This window comes from Hippocampus bargibanti, linkage group LG03 (assembly GCF_051943395.1).
Source record: "Hippocampus bargibanti isolate YZ-2025 linkage group LG03, ASM5194339v1, whole genome shotgun sequence".
Lineage (NCBI taxonomy): Eukaryota > Metazoa > Chordata > Actinopteri > Syngnathiformes > Syngnathidae > Hippocampus > Hippocampus bargibanti.
Window position 1 is genome coordinate 2,577,501 of NC_142736.1, and position 24,573 is coordinate 2,602,073.

Below are 24,573 nucleotides of genomic sequence, written 5' to 3' on the forward strand. Positions count from 1 at the left end.
TATATACATATATATAGCCTAAAGTACCAGTAAGACTTTAGTTTGCTGACGAAGTTTCTTGGATAAGAAACGAAACGTCCGACACCTTCAAAGAAGTACAGATGACGGCTGAAGAAACCTTTTCATCAATAAGCTAATAACTGTACTCAAAATAAACTAGCGCTTCTCGGCTCTCAAACCATATCTACCGGCGAGTACAAATGGCGGGTTATTTCCGGCTAAACCTCTGAGGCCTGGCCGAGTTGCTTCGCTACAGACGCTCCCGCACAAAAGGCCACCAAGCAAGTCCAAGTTCTTGGCCCGCATCGAAGCCTCTAAACCCTAGCGATGCCAGCCATGGCTCCACCCCGCCGGCTGGTCAGATGTTCCCCCTGCCCAGCTGCCCGCTGTGTTTAAGGGCCAGGGGTCTCCTGCCACCGACGACATCTGCCAAGCTACCGCACCAAACGTTGCGCGAACGATGGTCGCGCTTGCTTTTTATAACTTGATGCGTGTGACCCGGAAACACTGCCGAGATTCTCATTATAAATCATTTGCATTTAATAATCCCCGACTTCCTGAGATATGATCATAACTTCCTGCATGGTAAGATGATTTTTTTTTTCTTCTTCTCCAAACGCATATCTGGACCAAGTAGAGCGTGAAATGGCCCCTTTTTTTTAAATGGCTGCTCTCTCTTTCTATGGATTCAAAAGATAAATAGATAGCGAGAGGTGAACACAATGCGTTTGCGTCAGGCATTGGTCAAAACAACACCCCGGTTCTGATATCGAGGCGGATTTACGGCTCTGAAAAGACCAAATAAAGCAGGGGTGTCAAAGTCATTTTTTTGCCGCGGGCCACATTGTAGTTATGGTTTCCTCTCGAGGGCCGTTATGAATTTGGGGAACCCATTAGAATGTTTAAATCCCGTCAAATATTACATATAGAGCACACAGCAAATTAATGAATAACTCGTTTTCAAATCTGAAGTCAAAAATAATGACTTTTATTGTGGTTGACATCCAAAAATATGACATTTTGGCTCAGATTTTAGCAATCATCGTGGAATTTAACAAGTTTGATTTGCTTTCGCGGGCCGAAAAAAAGGATGTGGCGGGCCGGATTTGGCCCGCGGGCCTTGACTTTGACACCTGTGAAATAAAGGGTGGCGTGAGGGGGGGTTCCAGGCATAAAACGTCAGCAAACATTAGCCACAGTGATAAGACATGTCATCGAGTGCACTGCAATCATAATTTTGCTCCCTCCGTATCTAAAAGTCTCAAAGAAACATTCTTAACAACAACAAAAACAATAATAATAATAATAATAATAATAATAATAATAATATTTCATTTATAAGGGCTTTTCAAAACTCTCAAGGTCACTTTACAGTCACAGGTTTTTCTGTGGGTGAGCAGCGGAAGCCACACACGCCAGCGTTCACTCAATCCGGAAATAACTCAAATAGATAGAAAGCTAACTAGCTAATACATAGCTAATAGATAGAAAAGCAACATTGCCTATTTGAATGCGGCAACAATGACAAGAGACCAAATAAAGGGAGACGGCGTGGGGGATTCCAGGGCTAAAATGTCAGAAAACATAATAATAATAATAATAATAATAATAATAATAATAATAATAATAATAATAATAATAATAATAATCACAATAATCATAATAATATGAATGTGGCTTCCGCCGCTCACCCACAGAAAAACTTATCCTGTGCCTGTAAAGTGACCTTGAAAGTTTTGAAAGGTGCTTAAAAATGAAATGTATTATTATTATTATTATTATTATTATTATTATTATTATTATTATTATTATTCATTTCATTTATAAGCGCCTTTCAAAACGCTCAAGGTCACTTTACGTTTTATTGTGTGTGAGCAGCGGCAGCCACACAAACCAGCGTTCACTCAACCCGGAAATAACTCAAATAGACAGAAAGCTAGCTAGCTAATACATAGCTAATAGATAGTTAGGCAGATAGCTAACTTGATAGGCAGCCAGCTAATAGATAGGTACTATAATATAGTACCTGTGCTTGTCTGTGACTGTAAAGTGTCTTTGAGAGCTTTGAAAGAGCGCTTAAAATGAAATATTAAATAAATATATATTATTATTATTATTATTATTATTATTATTATTATTATTATTAAATTGAAGCAAAGTGCTATTTTTTATTTTTTTTTATTTTGTAATTTCTATGACTTCAGCTCACGTTTCATAACGAAACGACGCAACTTGTTGCCAGATTTGTATTTGCAAGCGTAAATTCTGACACGGGCGCTAATTTCACCACCTTGTGATGAAATGTGCTCGTTTGCGTGGTGACAAGCCAGAACATAATCAAAATCATCATTACGCCGCCGCGCATTGTCCCACCTCCCCACTCTGCGACCCCCCCTGCCAGGTTTTCCGTAACAAGTCTGAAAATGCAAATCAGCTCTCCAGGTAATCTATTGCTCAACTGCGACGGACACATTTTTTTTTGGCAACGTTCCGGCGTTTACAGGTGATGGAGTGGCAGCCCCACCCACAACCCATCTGGCCGTTGCAGGCCGTTTATTAACCGCCATCATAATGACACACCTGAGGGCCATCCCTTATGTCATTTTTTAACGGACTAAAGACAGGTTGACTAATGGAGCCCAGATACCTCAATATCGCGAATAAAGCGCGATAAGGTGTCGGTTGTCTTAAAGAAGAACCGACACCATTTTTTTTGTTTCCTAACTGACACCAGGAAAACGTTTTATAGCATCTAAAATACCCAAAACACGCACACTGATATTTGTAGTCAATTGCAAAATACCAATAAAAATGACTTAAAGTGTCCCAAAACTGCCACAAAATACGCTCGTAAACTGGGCAGCTATCTGTCTGGGCAGGTTATATATTAGCAGTTATATATTATTATTATTATTATTACAGTAAAGTCTCGTTATATCGATATTCAAGGGAGTCCGAAAAAATATCGATATAACCGGGACTATCGATATATCCAATATCGATATAACGAGACTTTACTGTATTATTATTATTATTATTTGTCTCGCAGTGGAGAAATTTACATTTCACATATGGGTCTGGAGTTGATCATTATTATTATTATTATCTTGCTACCCAGCTGTCTATATAGCTGACTAGCTATTTAGCTAGTTGGCTAGCTATTTGCTATCTAGCTAGCTACCTGTCTGGCTATTTGCTATCTAGCTGGCTACCTAGCTAGCTATCTATCTGTCTGGGCTGGTTATATATTAGCTGTCTAGGTAGCTATTGGCCATCTATCTGGCTCGCTATTTATCTGGCTAGCTATTAGCTAGATATGAGCTAGCTTTCTATCTATTTGAGTTACTTCCGGGTTGAGTGAACCCTGGCGTGTGTAGCGGCCGCTGTTCACCCACAGAAAAACATATCCTGTGACTGGAAAGTGACCATGAGCGCTTCCAAATGAAATGGATTATTATTATTTTTTTTTTTTTTAACTCACAACACATTAGCGCGACTTTCACTCTTTATTCAGGCCGAGACCCTAGCACGCCAACCCCAAAAAAACAACAACAATGCAGCAATTTCTCTGGTTAGCATTGTCTTGAGAGAAAAATCAACGCTTGTCTCGATATTATTTGGATTATGACGAGGTTGCGGCACAGGGCAAAACCATTAGGGACACTTGTGCAATGGAATGAGAGCCAACGCAATCATGCTCCAAACTATTTCCCCAAAGAATGATGATGATAAAAGAAACACAGAAATAGGAGGGAAACAAAAGAAGTGACAAATATGAGAGGAAAAAAAATGCGTTCAATCAAAAATGACAATCAAAAATGGTCGGGTGGGGTATACAGTGATACCTCGGTTTACGAACCCCTTGGCTTATGAAGTTTTTGGTTTACGAATGTTACATTTACCTTGGCATACAAACTTTTTTCGGGATACACACAGAGCTGCCTCAATGAATGATGTGTCATTCGCGAACAAGCCCGTTCAAGAACGTAGCGGTGAGAGGAGGAGGTTTAAACTTAACTTAAAGTGACAGGTAGACGACAGTGAGAGATTTTCAACTTTGATAGTTCAAAGGCAGAGTGTAGACTGCAAGGTTAAAATATCCCATCAATCAGGCTCCACATTGTGGTCCTGATGTTTGTGGAGTCCACAAACAACCCGCACAAGCCATCTGTACACTTGATGCAAAAAGCTGTCAACCCAGATAAACAGAACACAATTGATGATGAACTAGATAAAATTATGGCAGAGAAAGCACCTACAAGAAGAAGGTTGCGTTCCTCATCTAATGCTGATGAAAGCGGCCACTCCATTCTATCAAGCCATCAACGACCATCACAAAGGTAAATAAAACGACTTTATTATACGTACAGTTTATTGTAGATAAATAAAGTATATTTTGTGTAGTTTTAAGGCTCATAAAATTAGAAAGTAGAAAATTATATATTATGGGGACCTGGGAATGCATTATTCTCATTTTAATGGTTTCCTATGGGAAATTAATTTTTGGGATACACACTTTTCGCCTTACACACTCTGTCTCGGAACCAATTAAGTTCGTAAGCCAGGATATCACTGTATATATATTTATTTTAAAGCTTTAGGACACATCAAATATGATTTTAATATATATTTTTTTTTTTTGGGGGGGGGGTTTTCATGCGCTCAGTGAAATAATTCCCAATTCCCCCCCCCCCCCAAAAAAAAAAACCCGACACGGTGGCTGAGGGCAGTTGTGGAACAAAAAGCTTGTTCCCATCTGCAGTTTGTCGTTTTCCGCATCGACGGAGACGACGAGGAACAAAAGAGCCAGCAAAGAGTCTCTGTGTGTAAACACAAAACATCGGTAAAGTGATCGTGTGTATCGCTCTCTGAGGCGTTTTTTTTTTTTTTTTTGGGTGGGGGGGGGAGGCAAAGTCGTACTTGACACAACTTCGACGCTTTCCATTTGGGACGAATGCATAAGAAATGGAAATCGGCATCTTTTTGTTGACTGTTGTTCCCTTTTGTCACGGTTGATTAATTAAACATTTGGGAAAGCTCCGTTGTTTGCTTGAAAGGCTTTTCTACCTCTCTCTCTCTATTTGTCTCTCTCTTTTTCTCATTCTCTCCTTTTCTTTGTCTTTCATTTTCTCTTTCTAGCTCTCTCAAAAAGAAGAAGAAGAACAAGAAGAAAAACAAAAGAAGAAGAACAAGAACAACAAGAAGAACGATAACGATAATAATAATAATAATAATAATAATAATAATAATAATAATAATAATAATACAGTAAAGTCTCGTTATATCGATATTCAAGGGAGTCCGAAAAAATATCGATATAACCGGGACTATCGATATATCCGATATCGATATGACGAGACTTTACTGTAATAATAATAATAATAATAAATAATATAAATAATAATAACAACAATAACTAGAAGAACAAGAACAACAAGAAGAACGATAACAATAATAATAATAATAATAATAATAATAATAATAATAATAATAACAAGAAGAATAATAATAATAATAAGAAGAAGAAGAACAAGAACAAGAACAACAAGAACGATAACGACAATAATAATAATAATAATAATAATAATAATAATAATAATAATAATAATAATAATAATCTTTTCCTTTCGGCTTTTCCCCTCAGGGGTCACCACAGCGAATCAATGTCCTCCATCTATCCCGGTTTTGGTGGATAATAATAATAATAATAATAATAATAATAATAATAATAATAATAATAATAATAATAAAAAGAATGATAATAATAACAATAATACAATAAAACAATAATAACAAGAAGAACAAGAACAAGAACAACAAGAACAAGAAGATCAACAAGAATGCTAACGATAACGATAACGATAGCGATAGCGATAATAATAATAAGAATAAGAATAAGAAGAAGAAGAACAACAAGATCAACAAGAACAAAAAGAATGATAACGATAACAATAATAATAACAATAATAATAATAATAATAATAATAATAATAATAATCTTCTTCTTTTCCTTTCGGCTTTTCCCTTCAGGGGTCGCCACAGCGAATCAATGTCCTCCATCTATCCCGGCAATAATATTAATAATAATACAGTAAAGTCTCGTTATATCGATATCGGATATATCGATAGTCCCGGTTATATCGATACTATTTCTATGCACGCACGGAGAAAATTACATGCAAACAGGGTCGGATATATCGATAGTCCCGGTTATATCGATATTTTTTCGGACTCCCTTGAATATCGATATAACGAGACTTTACTGTAATACATTTTATTCCTAAGCGCCTTTCAAAACTCTCTCGGAAACTGTACAGTCACGGGATAAGAACATTTGACACAAAATGGCGTCCAGAAATCATAACCCCCCCCCCAAAAAATAAATATTTTTTGTTTTATCAGGCGGACGTTTATGACGACTTCCACGCTAAACCCCCCTCCCCCAACCCCCATCATCGCAAAAAGGCCATAGAGTGCCTAATAAAGTCCACAGGAAAAAAAAATGGCAAGCGAGTAAAGTGGCTGCTGATGAAGTCGAGCTCATCTCTTCGCCGTCTCCATGCCGAGCGGCATGAGAATGTAATTATGGCGCGGGACCCGCTAACGAGATGCCGCCGCCATCTCGGGCGACGTCGCGTTCACCCGCCTCGCGCCAGGCAGCCCGCCTCGAACAATCAGACATCTAATCTGAATGTACAAAATAAATATAGAAAGAAATAAAGAAATAAAAATGGCTGCCTCTCATACGTCCATGATGACGCCACAGAGCCTGTCGGTTTCTACAATAGACCTCATCAGTGTGGCGAGGGCGGCGGCGGCGGCCATTACGCGTATCAACTAGCATGCTGACAAACCCTTCAACGCAAGCGGAACTTTTTACCACTTTTTACTGACTTTTTTACTGGCTGGCTACCTAGCTAGCTAGCTATTAGCGATATATCTATCTAGCTGGAATGCTTGTAGCTAGCCATCTATGTAGCTGGATATCTGTATGTCGTTCTGGTTGGCTGGCTAGCTATCTATTAGCTATCTATTAGCTAGATAGCTAGTTTCCTATCTATTTGAGTGGCGTGTGTGGCTGCCGCTGCTCACCCACAGACAAACTGATCTGTGACTGTAAAGTGACCTTGAGAGTTTTGAAAGGCGCTTATAAATGAAATATAGTATTATTATTATTCTTCTTTGGGAAGTTTTTGTTCAATTTTGCATCGTTTAGGTATCTGTTAGCTATATAGCTATCTAGCTAGCTCGCAAACTCGATAGCTATCTATTAGCTATCTATTAATGATCTATTATATACAGTATATATCTAGCTAGCTAGCTTGATAGCTATCTATTAGCTAGCTAGCTAGCTTTCTTTCTATTTGAGTTATTTCCGGGCTGAGTGACCGCTGGCGCGTGTGCCTGCCGCTGCTCACCCACAGAAAAGCGTATCACGTGACTGTAAAATGACCTTCATAGTTTTGAAAGGCGCTGATAAATGAAATGTATTATTATTATTATTATTATTATTATTATTATTTGTCTCGCAGTGGAGAAATTTACATTTCACATATGGGTCTGGAGTTGATTATTATTATTATTATCTGGCTATCCAGCTGTGTATATAGCTGGCTAGCTATCTAGCTAGCTGGCTAGCTATTTGCTATCTAGCTAGCTACCTGGCTGGCTATTTGCTATCGAGCTGGCTACCGAGCTCGCTATCTATTTGCTATCTATCTGTCTGGGCTGGTTATATATTAGCTGTCTAGCTAGCTATTGGCTATCTATCTGGCTCGCTATCTATCTGGCTAGCTATTAGCTATATATTAGCTAGCTTTCTATCTATTCTAGTTACTTCCAGTTGAGTTTCTCATCAAATTTCACCCCCCTCCCCCCACACCCCAATCCAACTACACAAGAAGTGCTCATCCCCGGCGCCGGATGAGATATGTGACACGGGGCCGGCGAGGCGGCCATGTTTCCTGTACGCCGAGGAGCACGAGGGTTAATGGGAAATGAAGGAGGAAGACCTTTTGTTCTTCCTTCTAAAAGGCCCGCTCGGATAAGACGTGTGACTTTTCTCTGACTTTCATTTTCCACCCTCCCTGACCGCCACGGCGGCCATTTTAATTGGCGCGCAACAATAGACTCGAGTCGAGGGCGAAAGTAAGGAAGGGGGAAGAAAATGCCTTTGAGGTTGGCGGCAGCCATGTTGGTTTTGGTTAATGAATAGGCGACATTATGCATTTAAATACACGTTAATTAGCTATTTGGAGGGCTTTCTCTGTACTTACCGGAATTTGTGTTGAAGTCAGCTAGTGTCACTATGCAATACGAAATTTGGTGAATAAATTCACCCAAAAAAAAGAACAACAAAAATAAATATGAAGTTTGAAAAGAGCAAACTTGCGGGTTTTTGGCAATTCAAAACTTTCCTTGATGGCACCACCAAGCATATTTTGAGCTTTCAACATGAAATTTGGTCAATGAATGGACCCACAAAAAGTCTTTTTAAAACAAGCCATTTTTTAAATAAGTAAATAAGTAAACGACTAAATAAGTAAATAAGTAAATAATTAAGTAAATACATAGATAAATAAGTAAATAAATAAATAAGTATTTTTTTAAACTCTTCTTTTTAAAACTAGCCATTTTTTAGAATAGTAAATAAGTAAGTAGGTAAATAGGTGAATATGTAATTAGGTAAATAAGTAAATAGGTAAAAAGGTAAATAGTTAATTAGTTAAATAAGTAAATAGGTAAATAAGTAAATACATAGATAAATAAGTAAATAAGTAACTAAATAAATAAGTAAATAAATAAAAAAACTCTTCTTTTTAAAACTAGCCATTTTTTAAAATAGTAAATAAGTAAATGAGTAAATAAGTAAATAGGTAAATAGGTGAATAGGTAAATAGGTAAATAGGTAAGAAGGTAAATAGATAATTAGTTAAATAAGTAAATAAGTAAATAGGTAAATAAGTAAATACATAGATAAATAAGTAAATAAGTAACTAAATAAATAAGTAAATAAATAAAAAAAACTCTTCTTTTAAAATTAGCCATTTTTTTAAAAATAGTAAATAAGTAAATGAGTAAATAAGTAAATAGGTAAATAGGTGAATAGGTAAATAGGTAAATAGGTAAATAGGTAAATAGGTAAGAAGGTAAATAGATAATTAGTTAAATAAGTAAATAGGTAAATAAGTAAATACATAGATAAATAAGTAAATAAGTAACTAAATAAATAAGTAAACAAATAAAAAAACTCTTCTTTTAAAACTAGCCATTTTTTAAAATAGTAAATAAGTAAATGAGTAAATAAGTAAATAGGTAAATAGGTGAATAGGTGAATAGGTAAATTGGTAAATAGGTAAATAGGTAAATAGGTAAATAGGTAAATAGATAATTAGTTAAATAAGTGAATACGTAAATAAGTACATACATACATAAGTAAATAAGTAAATAAATAAATAAGTAAATAAAAAAATAAGTAAATAAATAAAATAAAAAACACCTCTTTTTAAAACCAGCCATTTTTTTCCTATGCATGGTTCAGGAAAGCCCGCTGTTCAGGGTTTTTGAGAATGCAGCGTACCACAAGGAAACGTGACACTTGCGTGTCCTCGCTCAAGTCATCCGGTGTCAAAGCTGTATAACCACACTCAGATCTCCTTCTGAAGGAGACCCCCTGCCGCTCGGGGGTCCGTGAAGCAGCAGACTGAGACAGTGGCGGCGGCCTTTGCCACTCTCATACTTGCATTGGAATTGTGTGATCACGGCAACGTGCCCCTTTGAATGCATGAGCGCCAATGACAACATGAATCTATGAATATATTAGCATTGAGTGAGTGGAGGATGGCGTGCCCGGCTTGCGGCCCTCCGAGAATGTTAGCTTGTGGCAATTAGCATCCGTCATTGCTGTTAGCGTAAATGACGATATGGAAAAGGGGCGCGTGTACCGCTCATACCTAAATATTTTTAGCAATGCGCCTTCTTTGTCGCAATCATCACAGGTATATATATATATATATATATATAGGTGCCGGACACTGCTATGATAGGTCCCTGCTCTCAGGTTGGAGGGAGCAGAGGACTAATCCCTGCGGCTCCACTGATTGTTCCTATTGTTCTGACTAACGACTGGCCTGATTGCCCCACTTCCTCCGGTATCACCTCATCAGTATTCCTAATCCTATGTTGCCTAAGCAGGCTGTTGTACGAACGATTCCAAATTCAACCTCAACCCACCATGGCGATTTAGTGAAGAGTTTTGCTGTTTTATGAAAATGGTTTCTTTTACTCCCCTTTCAAACCATCTATGTTCTTTTGCTAAGATGTCAACCTCGTTGTCGTCACATGAGTGGTTGCTAGCTTATAAGTGGATATGTACTGCCGATTGAGGCCCACTAGTATCATCCCTGCGATGTTGATAAAGTACTTTTTTGAGAATTTGTTTAGTCTCCCTAATGTACTGCTCTTTACAATTTTCATTCTTACAATTTATTGAATAAACTACATTACTTTGTTTTACTTCAGTTTTTGCTGAAGAAGCATTTTGGATAAGAAGCGAAACGTCCGACACGTTCAAAGAAGTACAGATGACGGCTGAAGAAACCTTCTCATCTTCATTTCTATGGCACCATTGTCGCATTCGGCACGGACTGCGATTAGGTGAGTTTTTGCACAGGATAATATGTTCCATTAAAATAATGCAAAAGAAGTGAATTTATGTATAATAAAAGCCCCACAACCACATTAGAAAGGCACCCGAAGCCTTGTTATATTCATATATTTTGTCCTCGTTTAATAATTACTCGCCCCAGTTATCTGAACAAAATAATCGCCATCCAGCGCTCATTATTTTGATGCCGCGACCGCACGCACATTAGGCTGCATTTTGGCGACTCACCGACCGCCGACATCTCAACCACGGCCGCCCGATAAGGACCCTCGATGAACTGCGGCGGATTGTCGTTGATGTCTTGGACTTTGATGATGAATTCGGACGGCGGTTCCAGCGGCTCGTCCGTGTCGGCGTTAATGACCTGGGCCGTGAGCGTGTACTCGGCTTTTTCCTCGCGGTCCAACCTCTTCATGGCGTGGATGTCGCCCGTTAGCTCGTTGATGGCGAAGATAGTGCCGGCACCTTCGCCAGCCAGGACGTACTTGATTCGCTTGCCGCCGACGTCCAAATCTGTGTGGAGCTGGAGGAGAGAGGATAATGGTCGTTGAAAGATGAGCAAGTTAAATCGAGACGTAGAAAGTTGATTCGAACGCGTAGTTACGTATTTTGGATTGCAAACAGCGAAGCAACAGAAAAAAAAAATGACTAAACGGTCTTCAAACACAAACATGAGATTCATTTCTATCTATCTATCTATCTATCTATCTATCTAGCTAGCTGGTAGTTATCTATTCGCTAACTTCCTATTTATTTGAGTTATTCTGGGTTGAGTGAACGCCGGCGTGTGTGGCTGCCGCAGCTCACCCACATAAAAAAAACTGATCCTGTGACTGTAAAGTGACCTTGAGAGTCTTGAAAGACGCTTTTAAATGAAATGTATTACAGTAAAGTCTCGTTATATCGATATCGGATATATCGATAGTCCCGGTTATAGCGATACTATTTCTATGCACGCACGGAGAAAATTACATGCAAACAGTGTCGGATATATCGATAGTCCCGGTTATATCGATATTTTTTCGGACTCCCTTGAATATCGATATAACGAGACTTTACTGTATTATTATTGTTGGGGTAATTCGCCATACAATCATCTCTAAACATCGCTCCGTAGTCTTTGTTTACATTTTGAACTTCCCCATACGTCATATCCTGCCTTCCTTTACACGATGTCGCATTTTCATTACATCACATCCTGTCGCGTCATTACTATGCGCCGCATAAATACTCCTGCAGCCCGTTCGTCTCTCTCTCTCCATGCTCCCTCCGCGCGGCCGACACCGCGATGCCTCGCGCTCTCCCAATTAAATCAACTTTCTGTTCAAGACCTGGCTCCCTGATGATTTAACCATCGATCTCCATCTACACCCGTCGAAGCAATGAACCAAGGGCGAACGATAAAAATAATCCAACAATTATTATTGTAAAAAGATCCCCGCCCACCTCCACCACCAACCACACCCTCACTTCCCAACCCGTCAAGCACCTCAAGCATGGCCCCGTTTCCTCACGCGAAAAGTACGTAAGCCGTCAGACGAATTATTGCATTGGAAGTCAGGGCAAACGGGAGCTCTGACTTGTGCGCCTCCCATGGATGTCGCGCTAGCGTGAATCCCGGCAACGCGAGGGCGGAGAAGGCGTCACACGTCGTGACGGGCATGTCGGGAAAACGTCTGTTTGATGCACTTTGAGGCGCGGCATCCGACATCTTGAGTCTCGCGGGGGGGAGCGCGTATTGCCACAAAGTTGGTGTCGTTCTTCGTCTTGAAATGCCGCGGGTGACAAATTCGGGCGGTGTTGGGACGTCAAGGTCCAATGCCAGCTGGACTCAATGATGATCATCCACCATTTTTACGTATTGGATTGGATTTGCCTTTATTAGTCTCGCAGTGGAGAAATTACGTATTTACGTATTTACGTATTTACTGACTTACTGACTTACTGATTTACTTTTATACTTATGTACTTATTTACTCAATTACTTATTTATTTACTTATTATTTCTTTATGAAAAAATAAATGGCATGTCAATTTTAGAAGAAGTTGTTTTTTATTTGATTAGATTTAAGTATTTATTTATGTATTTATTCATTTATTTATTTACTTATTTACTCATGTATTTATTCATTCTTTTATTTATTTATTAATGAAAAAATAAATGGCATGCCAATGTTAGAAATGTTGTTTTTATTAGATTTATTTATTTATTCATTTATTTATGGAGATTATTAAGAAACAAAGTATCAATTTTAGAAACGTTTTTTAATTCGATTTTGTGTATTGAAGTATTTATTCATTCATTCATTTATTTATTCATTTATTTATTTTTATTTATTAATCTCTTTATTTTTGAATGAAAAAAGAAATTAAGTGCCAATTAAATGTTGTTTTTATCCGATTATATTTTTATTTATTTATGTTTGTATTTATTTGGTTTATTTATATTTATCTATCTATTTATTTTTGAATGAAAAAAGTGCCAATTAAAAAGACGTTGTTTTTATCAGATTTATTTATTTGTTTATGTATTCATTTATATTCTTTTAGTTATTTATTTAGCTAGTAAAAAGCGCTTGAAACGCATCTGCGTGACTCACTAACCTCTATGGCACAGGTGTCAAAGTCAAGGCCCGCGGGCCAAATCCGGCCCGCCACATCATGTTTTTTGGCCCGCGAAAGAAAATCAAACTTGTTAAATTCCATGATGGTTGCTAAAATCTGAGCCAAAATTTCATATTTTTGGATGTCAACCACAATAAACGTCATTATTCTTGACTTCAAATTTGAAAACGAGTTATTCATTAATTTGCTGTGTGCTCTATATGTAATATTTGAAGGGATTTAAACATTCTAATGGCTTCCCCAAATTCATAACGGCCCTCGAGAGGAAACCATAACTACAATGTGGCCCGCTGCAAAAAATGACTTTGACACCCCTGCTCTACGGTCTTCGAATGAACCGCCCCCATATGGCAACGTTCCAGAAGAACCATTCCGACAATCCAATATATTACCCGCGAGATAAAATATGTTCCACCTTGCATGATCGTATCCCGAAACATCGTTTCACGGGGCGACAGTGCCGCGTCACCGGGTAAAATTTTCCCACAATGCAACGTATCCTCCGGTCAATCAATGAACGTACTTACATAACGAATGGAATAGCCTGTCAACATGTCCCTACCAAGACATAAATGATTGTCCCAATAAGGAAGGATACGTCCTCAAAAATTAATGCTGTCAATTGAAAAAAAATTGTAACAATCGAGCAGCTCAACAAAGACATTGTCCTACAAGGATATATTGTCAACGGAAAATTTGCTAGCCATCGACAACAGCCTCAAGGACTCAAAAACGAAACGGCACGAACAATTGATCATCTCAACAACTTCCCTCAACGGGAATAAAATGCCTCACAATAGAAAGTGTTCTGGAGGCCAACAGGCAATCTCCTCAAAAGAAGGATGTCCTAGTCAAAAAGGAACTGTCTTTTATAAAAAAAAACATGGAAGCTCACCACCAAAGGACTTCACAAGGAAATGTGATCACAAGGAAGAAACTGTTTGACCAAGAAAAGGTTCTTGTCGGGAAATATTCATTGATACGTACATTCTTTCATACTTTCATGATGGGAGTCTTAAAGGACAACCAAAACCTCCAGACAAGTTGTGTCCCTAATTTGTAAAATCACTTCAAATGACTTCTACTGAGCGTATTTTATAAAGATTACACCGCATATACAGTAAAGTCTCGTTATATCGATATTCTCGGGAGTCGGAAAAAATATCGATATAACCGGACTATCGATATATCCGATCCTGTGGCATGTAAATTTTCTCCTTGCGTTCATAGAAATAGTATCGTAATAAGCAGTACTATCGATATAACCGATATCGATATAACGAGACTTTACTGTAGCTATATTTTACGTTTTAAGACTCGCACTGAATATTCAGGAAGTCTTGTTTTCGACTTGATGACGATGCCTGACGTGACGTCACGGAGGGAACGCCCCAGACCGAGAAAGCGACACGCAATGCATTTTGGGTACTTTGTTTGGTCTGAAAACATCATGTTGATGGCGAAATTAGAAGGAAAACACATAAATAACGCGATGGCGAATCGTTGTGTGTTGCACAAGGACTACTATTTGATACTAGTTGACACAAATTCCCAGCAGACAAATCAGCCCATTTCCAACGGAGCTTGGGCGCCATCTTGTGCATTTTCTGGGACGCTACATTGGAGTCCAGATGGCTCGAATTGATACGGGAGGACTTCTTTAATCGATTGCAAACATTTATGCTTTCCTCTTCAGAACTATTGGAATCATATTCATAACTGGATGAGTAGCAAGAAAGCATCTTCTCCGAATCGGAACTCTCTGAAGCCATTGTTTTGATTCTGGAGCAATGCAGTTTGTGAAGGAGTATCCTGGCATGATGTCAGGAACAAGGGGGCGGGACTTTCAGAATCTGCCCAGTTCTGAGCTCATTTTGCGGCAGTTTTGGGACAAAATTGTCCTACGCGTTGCCGGCCTGCTAGCGTGTTGCGGTGCCAGGCGTAGAGTTAAAATGTAAAAAAATAGAGTCTGGAGCTCATGGTCGTAAGTACGGGTGGTCGTAAGTCGGATGTTACCTTATATATTTTAGTATAACTAGACTCATAAATATGACAAAAAAACAACACAAAGCCTCCGCCCATTCAGATTTGCCATTGACCAGTATAAATAATTGCCCCTTTCAGTAAAACATTTTGACGTCAAATGACGTCTTTTCCTGCTCCAATTAAAGGTGCGAAAACAAAGCGTGACGGCATCCTAATCATTCACAAACACTCCGGCACATTAACACCCGGGTGACCATGACGACAACTGTGCGAGATCTTGCTGCGATCTCGCTAAATGTCACCATTGTGCCGCGACTCTAATGTGACAAACTGCTTGTTAAAACGAGACCGCGACCAGACAGGCTGTTGGAGGATGGTGGGGTGGGTTGGGGTTATGGGATGGCGTTTGGCGAATGTCATGCTATGCATTTACTATGCAGGAGTTTGATCGTTGTTACGTAAAGGCTATAGAAAGCCCCAAAGGCTGTAGGTTCCTATAGTTGTTTATGTAACACCACAGAGATCTCCAGATGTTGACCTCTTTTGGTCCAGTGTGTCATTTCAACCCCCTTTCCCCCATATATATAAATATATCCCTGGCTCTGATTGCCTCATTAGCTCTGGTATCACCGCATTAGCATGACTAAGCCCATCAGGTTTAATTTAAACCGTGCTTACAACAGTCTTCTTAGGTCGTTACCATGTAGGCTTTGTCATGCTAATGAGAGTGATACAAGGGCTAATGAGGCGATCAGAGCTAGGGATAGACGTTAGATGTAATCAGACAGACCAATAGAAGTAATCAGATTGGCTTCAGGGAGTAGTCTACTGCTCCCCGAACCTTAGAACAGAGACCTATCAGGGCAGAGCCCTGGCACGGCCACCACTGTCCATTAGGGATAGATATATATACTTCTGGGTTGAGTGAATGCTGGCGCGTGTGGCTGCCGCTGCTCACCCGCAGAAAAAAAAAATTCTGTGACTGTAAAGTGTCCTTGAGAGTTTTGATAGGTGCTTATAAATGAAATGTATTATTACTATTACTGTATCTATTAGTTAGTTAGGTAGCTTCCTATCTATTTGAGTTACTTCCGGGTTGAGTGAACGCTGGCGCGTGTGGCTGCTGCTGCTCACCCATAAAAAAACAAAGCCTGTGACTGTAAAGTGTCCTTGAGCGTTTTGAAAGGCGCTTATGAATGAAATGTATTATTATATAGGGCCAGAGTTACCAGCACAATTTTAGTTTGCTGACGAAGCTCTTTGGATGAGGAGCGAAATGTCTGACACCTTCTTTTCTATTATCGAAAGAGGAAAAAAAGTCATGATAATAATAATAATAATACATTTCATTTTATAAGCGCCTTTCAAAACTCTCAAGGTCACTTTACAGTCACAGCATAAGTGGGTGAGTAGCGGCAGCCACACGCGCTAGGGTTAACTCAACCCGGAAGCAACTCAAATAGATAGAAAGCTCGCTAATGCATGAATTTGTAAGAAAAAGTTGTTTACCTCAACAGCAAGCTAAATAACATATTTTGTGTAGGTTTAAGGCTTATTTCGTAGAAAATTGTGTTTTATGGGATACCTGTCATATTGTTTTGTTCACGCCGCATGAGTGTCTGCCTTTCCATCAGCTCCTTTATTTTGTTTTTCTACTTGTTCTTTTCCTTTCTTCTTCCTTCCATAACTTTGCTGTTGATAAGAAGACAGACACATAAACTATTTTATTTTGAAAAGACACTGTAAGGTGAGTTTAAAATCATATTAAAATGTCTTGTGGTCTTAATTGAGGATGTACAGTATTTATGGTTGAAATGATGAATACGTTTTTTGGGGCTTTCGGGAGGGTGTCCATTATTTGTATTTTTTATATAATTAATCATGATAAATATAAATATAATAAAAAGATGTCCATGTTAAGCGCTTTTTTGCAGCTTCCGCTGTTGTTAAAGCACGATATGAATCAATATGTATTGTATTGTATTGTATTTTGTATTGTATTGTATAATATATGCATCCCTTTGCAAATAGCAAAGGGCTCCCTGCAAAACCACAAGATTAAACAGCGGCAACAGCTAATTCCTCGAGCGAATGGATTAAACAATAAAAAATAAAACAAAAAAGCAATAAAAATAGCCTCGCCATTTCATTTCTTCGGCAACCCTTCAGGTCTCCTTTCCTGGAAATGAATTTTTTGCAATCCCGTTTGTTGAATTTGGACTCTGTTAATTACACCTCCATGAATAATCTGTAACTCTAAATATTGCAATAACATTCGGAATCAGCCGAGCAGATGGCGCAATGCATGATATATGATCGGCTTGGCTATTTTTGGCAACTTAGCCTACACCCTGCACACAATTTATGTTTATTTTTCTTTTATTGGCTAAAAAAATATATATATTCCCAATGGTATGAACTGCAACAGAATTCATCTGTAAAGAAGCAAAAAATTACATTTTTAAAAGCCACATCAATGAAATTCCTCTATTAGATTTGACCATTAGCTAAATGGGCTAACGGTTAGCCGCTAATCGCTAAAGCAAAAACAATTGAACTACAGGTATTTGTGTCATTTCTAATTGTTTTTTTTTTCAAATATATTCATCAGCTGACCATACTCATTTATCGCTTGCCTGTGCTTGTTTGTCAATAAAATGCGAATGATAATAAATAAATTGTAAATATAAAATAAAAAATAAATTGAAGAAAATCTCAGGAAATGATCACTTCCTTTAAAATGGTCGCTTGAATGGTGGATTTGTTGATTGTAGGTCATACACACATTTTATTTATTTTTTGCTGTTTGTTGTTCAATATAATTTAGAGATATATTCGATTCGATTTTCGTCAATAAATATTAGCAGCAATGCTAATTATAACAAATATCGCTACTTGTAAAAAGCTAAGTCGATCACAGCGAAGACAAGTCAGTGCGAAAAGTCTCGAGGCTAAACAAAAGTTCCGAATTTTATTTTGAAATCAGTTAAATGAAACATTTTCCATGTTTTTTTTCACCATAATATAATTCCTATTTTTCTTTTAATAAATATTATACATCATAAGAACACACATTTTATTTATTTTTTTGCTGTGGACAAATTCAATTTGACCACAGCAAACAAAGAACATACTTGATGAATGCAAGAAATATGTTGTAACTTGTTAAAAGAATTCATGTTTGCATGTGAAATTTTGTTCATAAAGTTGCGCAATGAAATACTACACACGCGTATGTTTTTTTTTCCTCAGTAAGGAAAAATTGAGCCGTTAATAAGGTCACAGGTATGTACAGAATATCCTCTATCAAGATATAACTGGAGAGAATATCACATATGTTACTACAAAAATGTTCGTACAGTATATAGCGTTGTTCGTAACTTGAATGTTCGTAAGTAGGGGAGCGTTTGTATTGAAAAGAGCGAAAGGCGAATAAAAAGTGATGTTTTTCGTTGATCAGCTGCATTGCAGTTTGAATGCAACAAAAAAAAATGTTATCATTTCTTGATAAAAGTGGTGGGGGAGGGTTGGGGTTGTGCTTGTGAAGGTCTCTGACAAAGTGTCAATGAGTTTCTCTGCGGGGGCTGACAACACATGCTGCGCTTAAAACAAAAACAACGTCGCTACGTGCCTGCTAGTTTTAATCCAGTGAGATTCAATGCAGAAGGAAAAAAAAAAAAATCAAAAGTATCGAATTGGTCAAATCAATGTTGTTTTTTTGTGTTTTTTAAAGGACAACCGACGCCCCCGGACAAGTCGCGTTCATAATTTGTAAAATTACTTCAAATGACTTCTACTGAGTATTTTACAAAGATTCCACCGCATTTAGCGATATTTTACGTTTTAAGACTCGCGCTGAATATTCAGGAAGTCTTGTTTTCGACTTGATGACGATGCCTGGCGTGACGTCACGGAGGGAACGCCCCTGACCGAGAAAGCGACACACAATGCATTTTGGGTACTTTGTTTGGTCTGAAAACTTCGTGTTGATCCGTGTTGATGGCGAAATTAAATAAATAATGCAATTGTGAATCATTAATAATAATAATAATAATAATAATAATAATAATAATAAGAAGAAGAAGAAGAAGAAGAAGAAGAAGAAGAAGAAGAAGATAAATACATAACATTTTAAGCGCCTTTCAAAGCTCTCAAGGACACTTTACAGTCACAGATAAGCATAAGTACTATAATAAAAAATAAACAATCACAAATAGAATGCAATAAATAAAATACAATGATAAATACAAACAAGAGAGAGAAAGCTACGCAGAAAATGCAATTTCTATCATTTTAATTACAGACGTCACAGAAGGAACGCCCCTGACCGAGAAAGCGACACACAATGCATTTTGGGTACTTTGTTTGGTCTGAAAACTTCATGTTGATCACTGTTGATGGCGAAATTAGAAGGAAAAGACAAATAACACGATGGTGAATCATGTGTTGCACCAAGACTACTATTTGATACTAGTTGACACAAATTCCCAGCAGACAAATCAGCCCATTTCCAACGGAGCTTGGACGTTACATTGGAGACCTGACGGCTCGAATTGATACGGAAGAACTTCTTTAATCGATTCCAAACAATTATGCTTTGCTCTTCAGAACTATTTGAATCATAGTCATAACTGGATGAGTAACAAGAAAAAATCTTCTCCGAATCTTAAGCCATTATTTTGATTCTAGAGTAAGGCAAGACGTCCTTGCGTGACGTCACGAACAAGGAGGCGGGACCTTCTGAAACTGGCCACTTCCTGTTTCAATTTTTTTTGCAGTTTCAGCACACCAAGTCATTTTTATTGGTGTTTTTCATTTGACTAACAATAACAGCCTTCGTGTTTTGGGTATTTTAGATGCTATAAAATGTTTTTTTCTGATGTCAGTTAGGAAACAAAAAAATGGTGTCAGTTGTCCTTGAAGTGTTTTTTATTCCGACTGGGTGCATATGGGTCGCGTAACAAGTCGCAGAGAGATTTCTTGGCCCAGATGGAGAAAGTCAGCTTTTGCGATTCATCTTTACTCATTTCACGCTTGCTACCGCCTTCTTCATTTCGCTCTCACGGGTTTCGAAAAGAAAAAAAAAAACGGAATGAACGTCATAGCTGCATCTGCGAGGGGGGGGGGGGGCATGCGATCTTGTTAAATGGCATGTGTGACACAAGTTTGACATGCGAGACCGACGCGAAACTTTAGGAACAAATTACAATATTTAGTGATTGCTGTTTAGTGTTGCTGGTTTAAGGAATATTCAGAAATTAGACGTTTTGTATGTGAAACACTTGGTAGGCATTTTTTTTATCTAGCTCTATGCAAAAAAATGTAAAACGAACAATCTTGTTTGGGGACATAACATTATAAAAATGGTATAATTATTATTAAAAATTGTATAATTATTCTAATAATAATGTATATTTTAATAATCATATATCTATATATTATATATTTTATTTTTATTATATATTATATATATATCATAATAATATATAATACAATAATAAAAAATATCTAAAAAATATTAAAACATTTTTGTTATCATTTTAAATATATTAAAATATATTACATCGATTAAAATATTCAATAGAAAAAATATTAAATTATATTATTAAATATATTAAAGTATATTAATTTATATTATAATATTTTCTATATTTTAAAATATATTTGAAATATATTTGAAATATATTTGAATTATATTTAAAGTTAGTACAATATAATTATATTATAATAACCTAAACTTAATCATCATTATAATGTATTATAATTATTTTACATAAGAAAAATTAAAATTTATTCCAGTGAAAACAAATTGTTTAGCTAAAAAAAAGAATAATGCCAAACAACAATATAATACAATGGACTGTAAAATAAAATAAAATAAAATTACAATTATTAAAACATAATATATTATAATTTTAAAAATATTAAAATATGTTACAAATATAAAAATACATTAAACTAAATTAAAATATATTAATATACTTTTAAATATATTTGAACTATATTCAAATTTATTACAATACAATAATATGATCATAAATTAAAATGTCTTAGAATATATTATAATTATATTATATAAAAAATAATCTAGAAAATGTATTCCAGTGAAGACAAATTGTTACTCTAACTAAAAAAAATAATAATAATAATAATAATAATAAAAATAATAATGAATAATAATAAAAATAATAAAATAATAATAATGTCAAACATCCAGGATGAAAATCAGTTCCTGTGTCATGTGGTGACTTGTTGCTAGGTAGAATTTATAGGGCAGACCAATCCCAGATGTGCACTAAGAAGTGTATACAGTCCCGCCAAATCTTCATTTTTTTTTATTTTATTTTATTTTATTGAAACTAAACAAAGCGCTTGATTTGTAAGTTTGAGATCCAAACGACTTGTTGCTTGCGGGAACCAACAGGAAGTGCGCACACAACCGCCCCATCAGTCGATGCAAAAGGCCATCAGCTCACTTTACAATTTTGAATTGTGAATCGGATTGTGAATTGTGAACGGAAGTGAAATGTAAACCTCATTTCATCGTGACTTCTTTACTGATGTATCCGTCTGTATTCCGCATACGCTGTTAAAAAGTGAACACATGCCTTTTTACCTTGAAAAGACTGCAACGAACGAGCCCACCAGTTAAAAATGAGGAAATCATTTCTGTCTGTCCTTGGTCCGCCCGTTTTTTATTCTACTGTGTCAATGTCAAATAAATTACTTCCTTTTGTGAAAATGTTAAATAACGCTTGAGAGCAGAAAAAAAGCTTTCGAGTGGCAGCCGCAATTCATTTGAAGCCGAAAGGCTAATTTGATGACCTTAAAGCTTTCAATAGGAGACACATTCCTCTTGCAATCCATCTAATACTTTTTTTTGTCTTGATGTTCGAAAACTCTACGGGAGAAAAGTGGAAGTAAAGGACAAGTTCTCCGGACAAGTTGTGTCCATAATTTGTAAAATGGCTTCAGATGACTTCTACTGAGCGTATTTTACAAAGATTCCACCGCATATAGCTATATTTTACGTTTTAAGACTCGCACTGAATATTCCGGAAGTCTTGTTTTTGAGTTGGTGACGAGTCCTCATGTTACGTCACTGAAGGAACGCCCCTGACCAGAAAAAGAACACATTGTAGCAGTCCTTCCATCACGTCAATGCATTTTGCTGTACTCGTTTGGTCTGAAAACTTCGTGTTGCACTTCGTGTTGCACTTCGTGTTGCACCAAAAAATCAGCCCGTTTCCACAGGCTGATTAATTCCTTACACAGAGCTTTGTCGCCCTCTTCTGCCTCTTTTTGGTGCGACATTTCCCGCCCCCAGATACCTCAAAATGGCACAGAATAAATTTTTTAATCGATTGCAAACATGTATGCTTTCCTCTTCAGAACTATTTGAATCATATTCATAATTGGATGTGTGACAAGAAAGCAATATTCTCCGTATCTGAAGCCATTATTTCGATTCTCAAGCAAGGCAAGACGTCTTGGCGTGACATCACAAATTGGGGGCGGGACCTTCTGAAACTGGCCACTTCCTGGTTCAATTTGAAGTAGTTTTTGGACAGTTTAAGTCATTTTTCTTGGCGTTTTGCATTTGACTAAAAATATCAGCCTGCGTGTTTTGGCTATTTTAGATGCTATAAAACGTTTTTCTGATGTCAGTTAGGATAAAAAAAAGTGATGTCGGTTGTCCTTTAATTGAGGTGAATATAAAGCAACCGTTACTGTGCGACGTGGACATTTCGATTCAATTGCAACCCCCTTAATCAGGTTGTAGAGTACCAGCGCATGCATGTCTCCGTACGATAATTGGATGGCACCTCTTTGGGGCTTATTTGCAGATGTTTGCCACGGAAGGACGTTGGGCCAGTTAGAGAGCCTTCCTGTTGTCAACCTGAGGAACAAATTAGCGCTTCGCTATGCAAAGTCTTCATATAGTTTGGATATGTGAGTGGTCGGGGGCTGTTACAGGTGAAGGTGACAAGGCACCACGTCGCCACAAATATAAAGAGAGAGAGAGAGACATAGAGAGAGAGGGAAAGAAAGAAAGAAAGAAAGAAAGAAAGAAAGAAAGAAAGAAAGAAAGAAAGAAAGAAAGAAAGAAAGAAAAAGAAAGAGAGAGAGCAAGATGTGATCGAAAGAGAGATAAAGAGACAAAATGAAAGATGAAGCGAATGAGAAAGAAAAGAGAGAGAGAGAAAGAAAGTGAAATAGAAAGAGAAAGAAAATGAAAGAATGAGAAGGATAGAGATAGACAAAGGGAAAGAAAGAAAGGAAGAGAGCAAGAGAGACCGAGAAAGAGAAAGAGAAAGAGAAAGAGAGAGAGAGAAAGAGAAAAAGAGAAAGAGAGAAAGAGAGAAAGAGAGAGAGAGAGAGAGAGAGAGAGAGAGAGAGAGAGAGAGAGAGAGAGAGAGAGAGAGAGAGAGAAAGAAAGAGAAAGAGAGAGAGAGAAAGAGTAAGAGAGAAAAAAAGAGAAAGAGAGAAGAGAGAAAGAGAGAGATAGAGAAAGTGAAATAGAAAGAAGGAAATGGAGAGAATGAGAAAATAAAAGAGAGAGAGAAAGAAAGAAAGAGAAAGAGAGAAAGAAAGAGAGAAAGAGAAAGAGAGAGATAGAGAAAGTGAAATAGAAAGAAATGGAGAAAATGAGAAAAAGAGAGAGAGAAAGAGAGAGAGAGAGAGAGAGAGAGAGAGAGAGAGAGAGAGAGAGAGAGAGAGAGAGAGAGAGAGAGAGAGAGAGAGAGAGAGAGAGAGAGAGAGAGAGAGAGAGAGAGAGAGAGAAATAAAGAGAGAAAGAGAGAGAGAGAGAGAAAGAAAGAAAGAAAGAGAAAAAAAGAGGGACATAAAGAAAGAAAGAAAGAAAGAAAGAAAGAAAGAAAGAAAGAAAGAAAGAGAAAAAAAGAGGGAAAGAAAGAAAGAAAGAAAGAGAGGGGGGACAAGGAAACAGCGAGAGAGAGAAAGAAGGTGAGGAAAAGAAAGAGGAAGATAGAGAAAGAGAAAAGAGAGAGAATGAGACACAGAGAGAAAGAGAAAGAGAAAGATAGAGGGGGAGAGAGAAAGATATATATATATATATAGGAGAGAGAGAGAGAGAGAGAGAGAGAGAGAGAGAGAGAGAGAGAGAGAGAGAGAGAGAGAAAGTGAAATAGAAAGAAAGAAATGGAGAGAATGAGAAAAAGAGAGAATGAGAAAAGGAGAGAGAGGGAAAGAGAGAGATTTTTTGAGTGTCTCCGTCAAGTAGCGTAAATCCATGTGGAGTATCGTCGCAAGATGAAGTCCCACTTGTCCAATGG

General features: G+C 37.3%; 1 protein-coding gene across 1 annotated transcript in view; it reads right to left on the reverse strand.

Moving 5' to 3' along the window:
• cdh8 (cadherin 8) overlaps positions 1–24,573 on the reverse strand; it is a 213,228-nt gene that overhangs the window by 61,751 nt on the left and 126,904 nt on the right. The window contains 1 exon segment of the mRNA XM_088991493.1: positions 10,895–11,189. Within this exon segment, the coding sequence (XP_088847619.1) occupies positions 10,895–11,189 (295 nt within the window).